At 49.9% G+C, this 15,853-nt stretch overlaps 1 protein-coding gene and 1 long non-coding RNA gene across 5 annotated transcripts; both read left to right on the plus strand.

Moving 5' to 3' along the window:
* The first annotated feature begins 202 nt into the window (after window positions 1-202).
* Window positions 203-14,644, plus strand: EEF2KMT (eukaryotic elongation factor 2 lysine methyltransferase). Of its 4 annotated transcripts, XM_014545097.1 has the most exons (8): window positions 1,095-1,205; window positions 2,114-2,173; window positions 4,341-4,421; window positions 5,639-5,740; window positions 9,650-9,783; window positions 9,870-10,165; window positions 12,314-12,463; window positions 14,449-14,644. In XM_014545097.1, exons 1-8 carry the CDS (start codon window positions 1,200-1,202, stop codon window positions 14,547-14,549), a joined length of 930 nt encoding a protein of 309 aa, XP_014400583.1. In that variant the 5' UTR covers window positions 1,095-1,199; the 3' UTR covers window positions 14,550-14,644. The 4 variants fall into 4 exon arrangements, with proteins under 4 accessions (XP_014400586.1, XP_014400585.1, XP_014400583.1 ...); XM_014545100.1 differs by lacking the exons at window positions 1,095-1,205; window positions 5,639-5,740 and adding an exon at window positions 203-665 and having other exon boundaries at window positions 9,619-9,783; XM_014545099.1 differs by lacking the exon at window positions 12,314-12,463 and having other exon boundaries at window positions 1,090-1,205.
* On the plus strand, window positions 10,174-12,069 carry LOC106727254. Its single transcript, XR_001363422.1, has 2 exons — window positions 10,174-10,265; window positions 11,135-12,069. It is a non-coding gene; the product is annotated as an uncharacterized LOC106727254 (long non-coding RNA).
* Window positions 14,645-15,853: the final 1,209 nt, after the last annotated feature.

The raw sequence follows: 15,853 nt of genomic DNA on the forward strand, positions 1-15,853 counted from the left end.
GGGGCCATACCTCTGGTCCTTGTCCTGGGGCTGCGCCAGGGCCGCGCGGGCCGGTGGCAGAGAGCAGGAGGTGCACCTGCGCGCCCCTGGGAAGCCCACCCTTCAGCCGGCCATCAGCTCCCTCCCCTCTGGGTCCTTCCCGCCCTCCGCTACCTGTGCTGACTTGGGTCCCACGAATTGAAGGAATGCAGGGTTTCCTCCCAACTCCCTTTTTCACTCAGGTATTTAGGGTCATGGACAGTTCCCAATAATTTTCATGACTTTTTCTTTTTTTTTTTTAGCCAGTTATCATCCCGGTCATGAGAAACAGCTGCTGTTGCCCATTTTAACGGTCAAGGCCTCAGCACAGCTGGAGATCAGGTTGCAATGAGCGCAGTGACCAGATCACAGACAATCCCCGCACCCAATTACAGACACACGCACGCCCCTGGGTGCTTTCATCTTTGTCATCAGCTTTGGACAAAATCGGCTCAGAGGCAACTTGGAGGCTCTTAAGCCTCGGATGGAAGAGACAGGGAGGAACAAAGCCGGCCAGAAAATAGATGGTAGAGGTCTCAGCGCCCCTGCCCTGGGGACCTGCCACTGCACAGGCCAATGGCATGGCAGCAGCTTCCTCCTGCCAAGGAGATTTCCAATGACATTGCCTCCTTTATAATTCATGTGCGGTGAGCTCACTGGGATGACTCAGTTTGGATATGTATTCTTCCCGGGTCTTCCCCTCGTTAGTCATTTGTATTTTATTGACATAAACCATTTAGCATTCTGAGAGCTCATTTCCAGTCACAAAGGGATATGTACATTTTTAACCCAAAATGTAAACCTTTCTAACAGCATCTATGGAACCCAATTCCATAGCAGCTAAAATTGTTCACGTAAAATAAGCGCATACTCTGTACCAGGACCATGCTAAATGCATACTTAGGCTGGCCCACCACGCCCATGTGGTGGGGGCTATTACTATTATTGTGTTTTGCCACACAGGTTGTTTGACTAGAAGAGAGGTAGAGTGCAGACCTGAGAGACAGCCTCCTGCTTGGAATCCTGGCCCAATCCCATACAAGCTGTGTGACCTTGGGCAAGTGACTGCATACTTCTGGGCTGTGGTTTTCTTATTAGTAAAACAGGATGCTTACCTCAAAGGGCTGTTATCAGGAGTACATGACAGTGAAGTATCTGAGGCAGTGCCTGGCTCATGGTAAATGGATGTAAGTGTTTTAGCTAGTATGTTTATTCCATCCAAATGTTCACTGACTGCCTTCCAGGAGCCAGGCACCAGGATCAGCAGCACACAGATGAGGCCTTGTTCAGATGGGACAGCCAGAGAATAAACACGTAAATGAATAAATAAGAAAACGCCACGGGATGATAGCAGTGGCTATAAAGTCAATAAAACAAGGAAATGTTTCATCAAAGGAGGGGAATCCGGGAAGGCCTCCAAGAGGGGAAATTTGAGCCGGGACCTGAACAGTGAAGCAGTGGGCTGTGGGAGGTCTTGGGGAGCAGGGAGTGCAGAGGTTCTGCCAGTGAGAGCAAGCTGCAGTAAGGAGGCCAGTGTGGCTGGAGTGGCATGAGCAGAGGTGAGATGGATGACGGCAAGTGAGGTAAAAGAGAGGCCAGGGCCAGGTCTTACAGCATGTGATAAGTCGTTCTGGAGAAACAAAGGGATCTGCCCAGGGTCGCACACCAGCCAGGCAGTCTGCCTGATTCTGGAGCCTGAGCTCACTACCAGGAGTCAGTCCCCTGCAGGAGAGGACAGTGTATAAGCTGGGCCTGGCAGCTGCACATTAACTCAATGTCAAGTCCAAGGCAAGCCCATCAGGCGCTGATGTCCTGACTAACTGTAATTCCTGGCTGACGAGGACAGCCACCAAGCCGGTCTGTGACCCAGGCGAGGCTTAGCAGCCAGGGCTAATGCAAACCAAGAGTCTATCTCCTGATATGCTTTCTCTGACTCATCCAGGTATAACCTGAGACTTGTCAAGGTCAGGCTTTCACCCGCCCAGGTCCCTGGGGAGAGAGCACTTAGCACTTTTCCAACATGTCCTATTGCATGTTTAATGTTCCTGTGAAAATGTCTTGATTTCTTTCTCTCCCCCAATCTATCTCCAAATAGAGCCTAGAAGAGAAATTAAGGGACTCCGGTTCTGAGCTGCTGCTGGATATTTTGCAGAAGGTAAGAATCACAGGGTCAGTCACTGGGATACGGTCACCAGCCTCCTGACCTGCCCATGAGGACAGGACAGAAGTGCAGTGCCTGTGCTTGTCTCCTTTAAAAAGAAAGGCTCTGCATTTGGGTGGGAGCACCTCAGAGAGCTCTGTCTTAGATGAAGATATCAGAATATACAAAAATCTACTTGAGAGGAGGGAGTCTGGCAGATGTTTTTTAAACTGTCCACAGAGAAAACAAGTGACAGCTGTGGGAACATCTAGCATTTGCTAACTGTTCAGAGAATTTCTTCTTTACATTTAAGGGGAAAATAAAGATGCACGTCTTGCCCACTTGTGTCTCTTTTCCAGATGTAGGTGGGCCCCTGCTTTTTGGAGTTGAGTTTTGGATTCTAAGATGCGTGTGGGTGAGGGTATATGTGGAACCACCACTGTGCCTGACCTGCCCCTGGCCATGTGGATCAAGTGCAGATTACATTGCCTCCTGGCTCTCAACCCTCTGAAGGGTCATGAACCCTTCTCAAAACCCAAAGCTATGGGCTCTCCCCCCAGAAAAAAAAAATGCATCAGAATACATTTGGAATACAAATTCAGGGGAGTCACAGATCCTCCTCCCACCACTAAGCCCTCCAAGGAACCCAGATTAAGAATTCCTGCGTGGCCCTGGCCAATGGGGCTCAGTTGGTTGTAGAATAGTCCCGTCTACCAAAAGGTTGCAGCTTCGATTCCAGGTCAGGGGACATACAGAAGGCAACCAGTTGATCAGTGTTTCTCTCTCTCTCTCTCTCTCTCTCTCTCTCTCTCTCTCGGAAGGCAACCAGTTGATCAATGTTTCTCTCTCTCTCTCTCTCATCCTCAGTTGAGGATTAAAAAAAAAAAAAAAGAATTCCTATGTGGAGGGTGAACCAGGGGTATCCTTCTGACCACCAAGTAGAGAAGGTGGAGCTGTAACTGGGGAAGACTTCAGGGCAATCTAGTATTCAGGACTGTGAGCTCAGAGATGTCCAAGGTTATTGTTCATTGTAGGCTACTCTGATTCTTACCCCACCTAACACCAGCCAACTAGAAAGCCCCTGAGCAGTGTGTGGGTATGTTATTGCCCTTGGGTAAAATAATGTCCCTCCAGCCAACAGGCCCCCTGGAACTGGTCCCTACTCTCATTGCTCCTGTCACCCTGCCCTCCTTCCCAAAATGCCAGGCTGTGGCCACCTTGGAGCCCGCTTAAGCTGTTCTCTCTGCCTGGATCTCCTTCCCCAGCTTTTTGATTCCACTAAACTGTCACCCCTGAGAGCCCCCTTTCCCCTCCTCCACGTCCCAGGTGGAGCCCCCATCTTCCTCTGCCCTGACCACCAGAGCACTCATCATGGTCTGGCTCCTGCTCATCTCCTTGGCTGGAATATGAGTTCCAGGAGGACAGGTGCCAAATCTGCCTTGTTCCACCATTTGGGCTCTTGCCTCTTCCATGGAGCCAGGCAATCCCACACTTGTCCTTACTACAAACTCTCATTCATGCTGGCTGCCCTGGGAAGGGGTGTGTCTTAGACCAGTCCAGCTGCTATAACAGAATACCATAGACTGTGTGGCTTATAAACAACAGTAATTTATTTTGCACAGTTTTGGAGGCTGCAAAGTCCAAGATCAAGGTGCCAAGTTCAGTGTCTGCTGAGGGTCTGCTATCTGATTCATAGAGGGCCATCTTCTCATTGTATCCTCATATAGTGGAAGGCACAAGGGACTGCTATGGGGGTCTCTCATATAAGTGCACTAATCCCATTCTTGGGGGCTCCACCTGCATGACCTAATCACCCCCCAACGGCCCCACCTCATAAAACCATTGCATTTGATGTTAGATTTCACATATGAATTTGGGGAGATGCAGACATTCAGTCGATAGCAGGGTGTTTGCTTGGGTCCTTGTGCCTCACGTTCCTGCCCAGAATGGGTGTTAGAAACACCGCCACAGCCTGTGCTGCTGCAGCAGAGAAGTGTTGGGAAAGGGCTTATTCTGAAGACTTACTCTTTCAGATGCATGAATCACCTAGAGTCAGAACCTTTGTGTCTGTATGTGTTTGCTGAGGGATCGGGTAACTGGGGTTTGCTGTGTAGTCACTTAGAGCCCATGGGAGACTTCAGGCCGGGTTTCTTCAGCAACTCACATGTGTCCCTTGTCACAGACCGTGAAACATCCTCTGTGCGTGAAGCATCCGCCGTCTGTGAAGTATGCCCGGTGCTTTCTCTCGGAGCTCATCAGAAAGGTCAGTGGTGGGCATGTCTGCCTGGTAGCCAGACAGCATCTGGCACTTGGCTGGCTCTCCAGAAGTGGGCCCTCTGCCCAGCTTTGCTTTTTGGAGCTCAGATCCGTCCCATGCCCTTTGCCTCCTCTGCAAACCCCGTATGGCAGGTGCTCCCTGGGCAACTGTCTCCCAGCTGGGTTCGACCAATGAAAGGCCGTGGAGGGCGGAAAGAGAACTCCAAGGCCTTTCTCCCTCTCTACCTCGAGGGATCTCCAGCAGCAGCTGCATCTCCTCTGTGGTCCCTGTGCGAGTTGTCATTTCTACCGGGCAGCCCTGAGCATCGAATCCCCACCTTCTTCTCTTCTCCCACCTGAGAGGTTTTGACAGTTTCCTACTGTTGCCAATCTCTGGATTGCTGCACTGTCCTTGTTGGAGGTTTTAGGTCTTGCAATGCCTTTATAACTAGTTCCCCTTACTACTTTACTCCCAGTGAACTACTGGAATAGCTGTTTTCCTGACTGATACAGGATGGGTTTTAAGGTTGAACCCAAATTTGCTAAATTTCATGTTAGACTGGAGTTCAGTAAGATAAAACCTCAGTGGTCAGTAGCAGGCCTGACCTGTTTGGCCTCTGAATACAAGGGCCGTGCCTCACCCATGCTTAGCACATGGAGCGATCCCGGCTTCTCCGTTGCCTCCATCCCTCGTTCTCACCAGCATGGCACATCTAGCAGTCACCAGCAGGTCTCTCCCACACCACTAGGGGGAGCAAGGCCACCGATGCCACCCCACCCCACCCCCATGGGGCGCAGGACAGGTTGCCCACTGATGAAGCTACACCCTGAAGTGCCCATCCTGTGGCTTTTGCCTGGGCCCACTTAAAAGCACCATTTGTATTCTCCATCCCAGACATCATGGTCAAAGGGCAGAGCTCTCTGTCCCTGTCACACAGCAGCTCTCATGCCATTCCGTTTCTGCTGCCATAGATTACACCTTATTCTCACCCTCGCCCTCTCTATACCTCTTTGAGATACCCAGGTCCCCCCACTGAGTGAATTTTTTATATGCCAGGTAGCCTATGTTACATCAGTCCATCCCAATCTGCCTCACCATATTTAGTGAAAATCCTCCAGCCGTTTTTAGAAGTCAGAGTAAAGGCAAATAGACAGGACCTTTGTTTGATTCATGAGGGTCCATATTTAATGCTCTTGCTGAAGCTCTCGCTCCACCACCCCCAGCACGAAGCTGCTCATGAAGAGCCTTTGGACGAGCTGTACGAGGCGTTGGCAGAGATCCTGACAGCCGAGGAGCCCACTCAGTGCCACAGGAGCTATCTGTTGGTAGGAGCCGTGCGCCTCCCTCCCCCCACAGGCCAGACACCCGCCTCTGCACACAGTTACAACTCAGGCTCCAGCAGCCTCCCATGGGTTCAGACCCTGACTCATCAGCTCTGTGGTCTTAGGTGGAGTCAGTTAACCGCCTCTGAGCTTAGTTTCTTCATCTGTAAATCAAGCACTTTGACAAATAATAGTACCTGTTTTATGGGGTGGCTGGGAGTTAAATTAGGTTATGCATAGTATTTACATAGCAGGAACATGGCACTCAGTCCCCAGTAAATGCTTGATGAGTGGGTGTTATAGGACAGCAGTCACTTCCCACTCTCCCCCACCACTATCCTCACCAGCCTGGACCACTGTCACAGCCTTCTGACTGGTCTTCCAGCTTCATGCCCCACAAAAATCCATTCTGCACACAACAGTCAAAGGGATCTTGGATGTTTTTGTCTGTTTTTAACCTTTTACCATAAAATAAAGCATAGATACAGAAAACCACACAAAATAAATATACAGCTTATTGAATCATTGCAAGGCAGCCACCCTGGTAACCGTCACTTCAGTCAAAAGACAGAATTTTGGCAGCCAGTTCACAAGGGCCTACTTTTAAGGGCTCAGATGATAAAATTGGTCTCACCCAGATAATCCAGGATAATTTTTCCATCTCGAGTTCTGTAACCTTAAGCACATCTTCAGATCCCTTTGCCTTGTAACATAACACAGACACGGGGCCCAGGGGGTGGGCATAAACATGAATGACTTAGCAAACATCCCATAGTCTCTTCCTTTTCAATCTATATGTCTTTAGAGCTCCCCCTCAATCCACATGTTGACGTCTCTCTAGCCATTTTGGTTGTCTGAAGTTTGTTCTCCAATAGATTCTTTAAGAAGGGCTTCTGGGATTGACCTTCCCTGCATTCTTACATGTTGATAACAGTATGAGCCATTTATACTTGAATTCTGACTCATATTTTCTCTCCTTGAGTCTCTTAAATATGTTTCTCCCTTTTCTTTGGCATGAAGCATTGCTGTGGGAAAGCCTGATGATAATCTGATTTTCTCTTCCTTTTCTCTTCGATGGGCAAAGGGTCTTCTTTCTTCAAAGTTCAGTCATTTTACTAGAATGTGTCTTGGGTTGATTATTGGGGGCTGGTGATCCCAGGAGCAATGTTTGTATTCCTTCAGTGTTATTTCAAATCATTTTGTTTTTTCAGGAATGCTTTCTTAAATTATAATTTTTAGTACTTGTTCTTTGCTTTTGTTTTTCATTAAAAAGTACCTTAAAACATGTAGCTTAAACAAAAGAAATGTATCACCTCACAGTTCTGGAAGCTATAGCTCCAAGGTCAGGGTGTTAGCAGGGCTGCAGGGAAGGCTGTGTCCAGCCACTCCTCGGCTTGCAGGTGGCCGTCTCCTCCCTGTCTCTTCACAGCATCATCCCTTGTGGTGTTTCGATGTCCTGATATCCTCTTCATATACGGATGCATTCAGGACCTTATTTGAACTTGATTCCCTCTGTAAAGACCCCGTCTCCAAATAAGGTCACATTCAGGGGTGCTGGGGGTTAGGACTTCAGCATATGAATTGGGAGGGTGGGGGGACACAGTTCATCCCATAGCAATCTCTTTCTTTATTTTTTTATTTTTTTTAGGGGGGGGAGTACACACACACACACACACACACACACACACACACACACACACACACACACACATATTTGTTGTTGTTAATCCTCACCAGGGGATATTTTTCCAGTGATTTTTAGGGAGAGTGGAAGAGAGAGGGAAAGACAGAGAGAATCATTGATGTGAGAGAAACATATCGATTGTTTGCCTCCTGCACAAGCCCTGACCAGGGCCCCAGGCCAGGGAAGAGCCTGCAACCAAGGTACCCTTGAACAGAATCGAACCCAGGACTGCAGTCCGATGTTCTATCCACTGAGCAAAACCAGCTAGGGCTTAAATTTATTTGTATTGATTTCAGAGAGGAAGGGAGAGAGAAACATCAATGATGAGAGAGAATCATTGATTGGCTGCCTCCTGTACGCCCCACACTGGGGACCGAGCCTGCAACTCAAGTATGTGCCCTGACCAGGAATCGAACTATGACCTCCTGGTTCATATGTCGAAACTCAACCACTGAGGCACATCAGCCGGACTTGTTTTCTGTTTTTAAAAATCACTTCATTTCACCTCCTCTTTCTCTTAACTTTATCTAGTTTTGTTTTGTTTTCATTCTCATATTCCTTCGTGTAGTCCTTGACCACCTAGGTGTTCTTGCTGTTCTTGGCCGGCCCCTGCATCCCGATGAATGCCTGTAGCTCTGAATTCTCCTGTCCTCAGGTCAGCCGCATGCCCCATTGCTTCCCTCTTCTGTCTCCACAGACACAATGAGCATGAGGGTTATGCCTGTGGTTTCCCCTCATCTGTTGATATTTTCAGGCTCACAGAGATAGATACTTTGTTGTAAATGTTGTCCCTATCTCACTGCTCTGTCTGTTCTTGATGTAGGGATTCAGGAAGATTCAAAAGTACTCTGCAGCCATCTTCCCCAAATTCCCCTGAGTGATCCCCCTGATTTGAGGTAAATCCGATCATGTCACTCACCTATTCAGAACCCACCAGTGGCTTCCCTTTGCACCATCACTCAATCCTAATTCCTTAGGTGGCCTATGAGTCCCACATGCCCTGCCCCAGCCTTTCTCTCTTGTCTAGTGCCTTCTGCTTTCCCTGAGCCCCAGCCCCCTGGTCTTCTTTGTCTTCCTTGAACTCACTAACTGCAACGCTGCCTCAGGGCCTTTGCACTTGCTCTGCCTAGAATACTCTCCCCCAAGAACCTCACATGCCTCACTTCTCCTTTTCACCCACATCTCAGGTCATATGTCACCCCCTCAAAAAAGCTATCTCTGACCAATCTATCTGAAGCAGACCTCCCTTCCCACCCCCAGTCTTAATAGAAGACTGAGAGTGGGTGATTGCATCTTGGGGGTGTCATTCTCAGCAGCCCCAGGTTGGAGAACATGTTTCAGGACTGGATGTTCCATGAAACACATGCCAGTAAGCCAAGCATGGGGTCCCCGCCTTCTGTGGGGATAGAAATGACAGGAAACTCCAAAGGCCAGAGACTCCCCCAGCCCCAGATGTCAGGTTGAACTCAGGAAGCCCCACACACTGAGACTGTTCACATATAGCTCATGGTACCAGAGAGGTGTAACTTTTATTTATTAACTAGAGGCCTGATGCATGAAACTCGTGCAAGGGGCTCCACCCTCCCAGCCCTGGCTTCGTCCGGAAGGACATCTGGTCTGATTAGCATATTACGCTTTTATTATTATAGAAAACTATAGATTCACAGAAAGCTGCAAAAATCGTACAGGGAGGCCCATGTGCTCTTTCCCCAGTGTCCCCCAGCGGAAACACCTGGCACTCACAGCATCACAGCCAGGACACTGACATGGCACGGTGTGTGTGTAATTCTGTGTCGTCCACCACATGTGGGGAACTGCACAGGCACCACCACAGTCAAGACACAGAACTGTTCTGTCACGGCAAAGACCTCCCTCAGGCCACCCCTTCATAGTCACACCCATGGCTAGTCCCCATTCCTACCCCAGGCAGCCCTGCCACTGATCTGTTTCTCCGTCTCCACAACTCTGTAATTTGAGAATGTTAGATAAGTGGAATCACACAGTATGTGACCTTCTGAGATTGGTTTTTTTCATTCAGCATAACGCCCTTGCAATCCATCCAGGTTGGTGCATATGTCAACAGTTTGTTCTTTTTTATTGCTGTGTGGTATTCCATGGCATGGGCATACCAGTTTATTTAGCCATCCACCTGCTGTGATTTTTTTCTCTTTAACGCCAGCTTATTGTCTTCTGGTAGCTGGATTATCTCTCTACCTGTCTCCATCCAGCCTTCCGGGGACTCGGTCACACTCTCTGAGAGCTCAGCCATCATTTCCCATGGCACCACCGGCCTGGTCACGTGGAATGCTGCACTCTACCTTGCAGAATGGGCCATAGAGAACCCAGCGGCTTTCACTCACAGGTGACCTCGGGGCACAGGGCAGGCAGGGTACCAAGGCGAGTTTTCCCCAGCATGATTTCAGACACATGTCCCCTTCTCCCACTCAGGACTGTCTTAGAGCTCGGCAGTGGAGCCGGCCTCACAGGCCTGGCCATTTGCAAGATGTGCCATCCTAGAGCATATGTCTTCAGTGACTGTCACGGCCTTGTCCTCGAGCAGCTCCGAGGGAACATCCTTCTCAATGGCCTCCTGTTAGAGTCAGATGCCACCGCCCCTGCGCAGCACCCAGGACACAACACCCACAACACAGAGAGCCCCAGGGTGACGGTGGCACAGCTGGACTGGGACATCGTGACGGCCCCTCAGCTCGCTGCCTTCCAGCCAGACGTCATCATCGCAGCAGGTGCCATTCAGCTCCCTGTGGCTTCCATTTGTGGTTTCCCTGTGGCTCCACCCACTCTCAGTTTAGGGAAGGGAACCATGGACTCTGCAGGGTCAGGGAGGTACAGATGGATGAGACATCTGGAAGGGTCACTGTGAGCCTCCAGAGTGACATCAAAGCACAGGGTGTGCCTCTGGGGTGCCCTAAAGCCACATGCGCCTGTTTGATCAAGTGGCTACTTGCATTCCCATTGTAGTGGTTCTATCAGATAAATGAACCTGGCTCTTGCCCGCAAGGCCTGGGATGAGCAGAGCAGGCCCCAGGGCACCACGGTGGTCTGACCTATTAGCCCGGCCTTTGTGTCCCTCTCCAGAGCCTGAGGGAGGCCACTCAGTTGCCATCTAGAACCTAAATCAAGTAGTGAGAGCAGCCCCATCTTCAGGCAGAGGGGGTGGGAAATGGCTGTGGCAGCCTTGTCCTTTCAGGGCCACAGGAACAGCACAATATTCCCAGGACTGTCTGAGTCCTCTGTGTGTCACGGGAACCCAGGGGCTCACCATCCAACCGTAGTCGAGTCTGAGTCAGGGAAGTTGCTCTGAGTGCCCCACTTCTGTCAGCGCTGGCTTCCCTGTGCTCGGTACCATCGCCACATGTCTGTGTGGCCCTGAGGAGAAGAGCTCCTGCATGTTTCTATCCCAGATGCACACCGTGTCTTTCGGAGACGAGTCCCCACAGAGGGGACCCCCCACTTCTAGTGCAAGAACAGGTTCCTTGAGAGAAGGGACATTTGGCTTGGCCACCAACAGACCCCTTATCCTCTGCCAAGCTCACCTCAACCCCTGGCTGACAGAGCTGTCTATACCTCTGGTCCTGGGCCACAGCCCTGAGACCCATAAGCACACAGTGGCCGGAGCGCAGAGCCCAAGCAGCACACCCCAAGGTGGCACCATCCCTGTAAGCCTGGCTGTCAGGCCCTGCAGGGTCAGGGAGGTACAGATGGATGAGACATCTGGAAGGGTCACTGTGAGCCTCCAGAGTGACATCAAAGCACAGGGTGTGCCTCTGGGGTGCCCTAAAGCCACATGCGCCTGTTTGATCAAGTGGCTACTTGCATTCCCATTGTAGTGGTTCTATCAGATAAATGAACCTGGCTCTTGCCCGCAAGGCCTGGGATGAGCAGAGCAGGCCCCAGGGCACCACGGTGGTCTGACCTATTAGCCCGGCTTTTGTGTCCCTCTCCAGAGCCTGAGGGAGGCCACTCAGTTGCCATCTAGAACCTAAATCAAGTAGTGAGAGCAGCCCCATCTTCAGGCAGAGGGGGTGGGAAATGGCTGTGGCAGCCTTGTCCTTTCAGGGCCACAGGAACAGCACAATATTCCCAGGACTGTCTGAGTCTGTGTGTCACGGGAACCCAGGGGCTCACCATCCAACCATAGTGGAGTCTGAGTCAGGGAAGTTGCTCTGAGTACCCCACCTCTGTCAGCGCTGGCTTCCCTGTGCTCGGTACCATCGCCACATGTCTGTGTGGCCCTGAGAAGAGCTCCTGCATGTTTCTATCCCAGATGCACACCGTGTCTTTTGGAGACGAGTCCCCACAGAGGGGACCCCCCACTTCTAGTGCAAGGACAGGTTCCTTGAGAGAAGGGACATTTGGCTTGGCCACCAACAGACCCCTTATCCTCTGCCAAGCTCACCTCAACCCCTGGCTGACAGAGCTGTCTATACCTCTGGTCCTGGGCCACAGCCCTGAGACCCATAGGCACACAGTGGCCGGAGCGCAGAGCCCAAGCAGCACACCCCAAGGTGGCACCATCCCTGTAAGCCTGGCTGTCAGGCCGGAGTGAGGTGGTCCCCACCCTGCAGAGAGCAAAGACGCAAGAAGTCTGAAGCAGACTCAGGTTTGCTTTATTAAAGAATTGATTTTTTTTTTTTTTTAAGGAACAACAGTGAGTCCTTGATATTTTTCAGTTGTTGCCTTGTCTTTCAGCAGCTTTCATTCTCCTAAGGATTTTCTTTTTATACATACATAACTTTCTTTCCATTTAATAGAACTGCTGCTTTCCTGCCCCTTGACCTGCTACCAAGGTTGGCACAACCCAGCACTCTCCATTCTGGGGTCCTGAATCCTAGAGGGAGTCCCTGTTAGTGACCCAGGGTTTTTCATTGCAGATGTGCTGTACTGCCCAGAAACTGTCCTCTCGCTGGTCAGGGTCCTGCAGACACTCTCTGCTTGCCAGAAGGACCGGCAGGCTCCTGACGCCTACATTGCCTTCACCATCCGCAACCCAGAGACATGCCGGCTGTTCACCACTGAGCTAGGTGAGCCCAGGACAGGCTGAGAGGCCATCCAGCCTGCAGGGGCCACTGTGCTGGCCCCACACAGGACTCCAGTGAGGCAGAAACCAGGGAAGTGAAAGAATGGGGCCCCAGCGACAAACCAGAAGCTGAGCTGGGCGATAACTCCCGCCCTGAAGTCAGCAGAGGAGGCAGGGGGGAGAGCGGGCTCCGGGGGACAGAGATAGCGCACACCGTGATCCTGGAGGGCTGGGGCCAGCAGCCCTGCCATGTGGTTAGGGCAGGTTTCATTGGCTATAAAGTGGACGGGATGGCGGATGCCAGTGGTGTCAGGGTAGACGAAGTTCAGACCACATTGCCGTCAGGCACAGGCTCTAGAGTTGGTTCCAACACCCGCCCTGGTGGAACTGAGCTGGCACTGCCTCCGAGGCATCTATACAGTGGAAACATCCACCTGAGGTGGAGCAGGGCCTGACTCACAGGAACGCCCAGGAAAACGGGAGCTGCTATTACTGGATTAAATGCACAGTAAATGGAAGAACAAGGGGTGACTTTCAGAAGGGAGAGGAGTCTGCCATTTACAGCCCTGAATTGGCATTGCTGCAGACCAGGCACTGTCCCCAGACCTGACATGTGCCAGCCCCTCTAGCAGCTGGAGGGGTGTCATCCTCTGTTGCCCATGGAAACATGGGTGTAGGGAGGCTAAGTAACTCCTGCTCTCCACCCCTAATCTCCCACCCCACACCCACTGCCCTGCTATTCCCACCACCTGCCAGGCCCAACCAGGCCTCTATCTCAGAACCTGACAACAGTGCAGGACCCATTTGCCCCAACACCCTCCCCCAGCAAAGCCCCACCTGTAGCAGCCTCTGCTGACAAACACAGAGACCTCCCGAACACCCACCCACACGTGCCCATGTCCTATTGGCAGAGTACTGTGAGCCTCGAAAAGAATGAAGTCCTTCTGGAGATGGGACTTATGTGAAAAAGTATCTACAGTATGTATTTTTTAATATTTTTAATTTACAGTTGACATATTAGTTTTCAGTGTACAACCCTGTGATTAGATATTTATGTTACTTAAAAAGTGATGACGCCGGCAATTCCCTGGGCAGTAAACCACGCACCATCTTGTGACACCGCCCCCACCCCAATAATAAATTTTTAAAAAAAAATGATGACGCCAATAAATCTAGTAACCATCTAATACCATAGTTATTGCAATATAATTGACTATATCGTCTTTGCTGTATTTTACATCTCCATGACTACCAATGTGTAGTTCTCAGTCCCTTCACCTTTTTCACCTATCCCCCACCTCCCTCCCGTCTGGTAACCATCAAAATCTACAATATATTTTAAATGAAGAAAGCGAAGTACCAAACAGCATAAATAGTATAAGCCAATTTTTATTTTAAAAAATAATCACCTTTATATTACTATTCACATGGGGGAAATCTGGAATAGACACTAGTTAACAGTTGTTATACTTGGACAGCAGGATCATAGATGCTTCTACACTTTTATTTCCTTTCATTTCCTTTTTAAATATTAATTTTTCATTCAAAATAAAATTTACAAAATGAACCTCACCAATGGCTCTTCAGACATCTGTGCTCATGAAGAGGACGGCTGCCCCTTCAGATTCATGTCCAGCCTTTGTGAGGAGGCACGTGCTGACCAGTCAGGCAGAGCGAGTTCAGAGTGTCAGCCTTTGTGAGGAGGTGTAGGACAGGTGCAGAGCTACAGGGAACCCAGACAGGCCATGACCTTCTGGGGATGGGCATGGCCGATGGGCAGACAGCAAACCTGGCTGTCATGAAGTGTTTAAAAACACGATTCCTGGTCCTGCTCCTAGAGGCTGACTCTAGATGTCTGGATGGGGCTTGAAAATCTGTCTGTACCCTCCCCCGCTCTCCACCCCCAGGCCTGTCCTGCAGCCCTGCACTGACAGGCGACATCCTGTCCCCAAACCCCACCATCCTGAGACACGTATGCTCTGTTTCCAGGGAAGGCTGGGATCTCATGGGAAGCAGTGCCTCGCCACAACCAGAAGCTATTTCCCTACGAAGAGCACTCGGAGATGGAAATTCTGAAACTAATGCTGTAGGTTTGCAGATGTTTGGGGAAATTACCACGAAAATTAAATCACTTGGGAAGGAATTTTTATGTTGGAAAGCTGATAAAACTTTCACTGGACTTAAATGTTTGAAGAGTGTTCAATTATGAATCAGGAACCACCAACTTTGTTCTAATGAAATATAACTGTTCAAGTGTGGGGGTACCCCTTTCTGTCAGCAGTTCTGGTTATAAGCAAATCACCATAAATCAAAAATGAAAATTTTGGCTCAGAGATAAGCTTTCCACTTGTGCAGGTAAAGACATATATATCAAGTATGTTTTCCTCCATTCTGGACACACATCCTACAGTACACATGGCACATCTCTGCTCACAGTGTGGGGGCCGCGGTGCCCATGTCAAGGCAGGAATCAAAACATTAGGGACATGACAGAACAGATGCTGAGAGAGGCAGACACCAGGAGACAAAAACAGGGACAAAGAGATGTTGAATAGACCACAGGCAATTAACAGGAAAGTAATAAACTAGAGGGAAGAAAGGAGAGAGAGAGAAGTGACTCAAGGCTGGACTAGTTTCCTGGGCCACAGATTCCCAGTCATTAGAATAAGTCCATTCCAAGCCGAAGGCTGGCCCTTCCTCAGCTTGTGTGGGAAGCCTCTCTTGGCTGTTGAGATGTGCCGACCCCACATCCCCTGCTACATGGTTAGCCTCACATGTAGAGCTGTGGAAGCTCCCTCCCGAAGTTTAAGGTGCGAGGCAGACACCCCTTTCCCCGACTTTAGGAAAATGTGGGACTCATACTCCAGTGCTCTGTAAAGATTTCCTTATTACAAATCCTCTCCCCTTAATGGTTCCAATCACCCAAACCCTTTTACCCTTCCTAAAGCATGAAGAGCAATGAAATGTTCTCTGACAATATACATCGGGAACTAGCACTTCACTTGGTAGACAACCTTCTCCATCTGTGTAGAGCTGTGGAAGCTCCCTCCCGAAGTTTGAGGTGCGAGGCAGACACCTCTTTCCCCGACTTTAGGAAAATGTGGTACTCATACTCCAGTGCTCTGTAAAGATTTCCTTATTACAGATCCTCTCCCCTTAACGGTTCCAATCACCCAAACCCTTTTACCCTTCATAAAGCATGAAGAGCAATGAAATGGTCTCTGACAATATACATCGTGAACTAGCACTTCACTTGGTAGACAACCTTCTCCATCTTATTGAGAATTTCATTTGTGGCCCTTTGGTTTGGGATTTCTCCTCCGTTTCTGATGTGTTAATGTTGTTGACTGTGACAGCCCAATGCACATAACACTCTGAGCACAGGCCCACAGCC

This window comes from Myotis brandtii, unplaced genomic scaffold (genome assembly GCF_000412655.1).
Source record: "Myotis brandtii unplaced genomic scaffold, ASM41265v1 scaffold397, whole genome shotgun sequence".
NCBI classification, from domain to species: Eukaryota; Metazoa; Chordata; class Mammalia; order Chiroptera; family Vespertilionidae; genus Myotis; species Myotis brandtii.

What these genes read in the sequence shown, in the direction of transcription:
- EEF2KMT (XM_014545097.1), top strand. An exon ending in TGCTGGATATTTTGCAGAAG is followed by an intron (nt 2,174 to 4,340) that starts GTAAGAATCACA and finishes CCCTTGTCACAG; the next exon opens with ACCGTGAAACATCCTCTGTG. An exon ending in GCCACAGGAGCTATCTGTTG is followed by an intron (nt 5,741 to 9,649) that starts GTAGGAGCCGTG and finishes GTCTCCATCCAG; the next exon opens with CCTTCCGGGGACTCGGTCAC.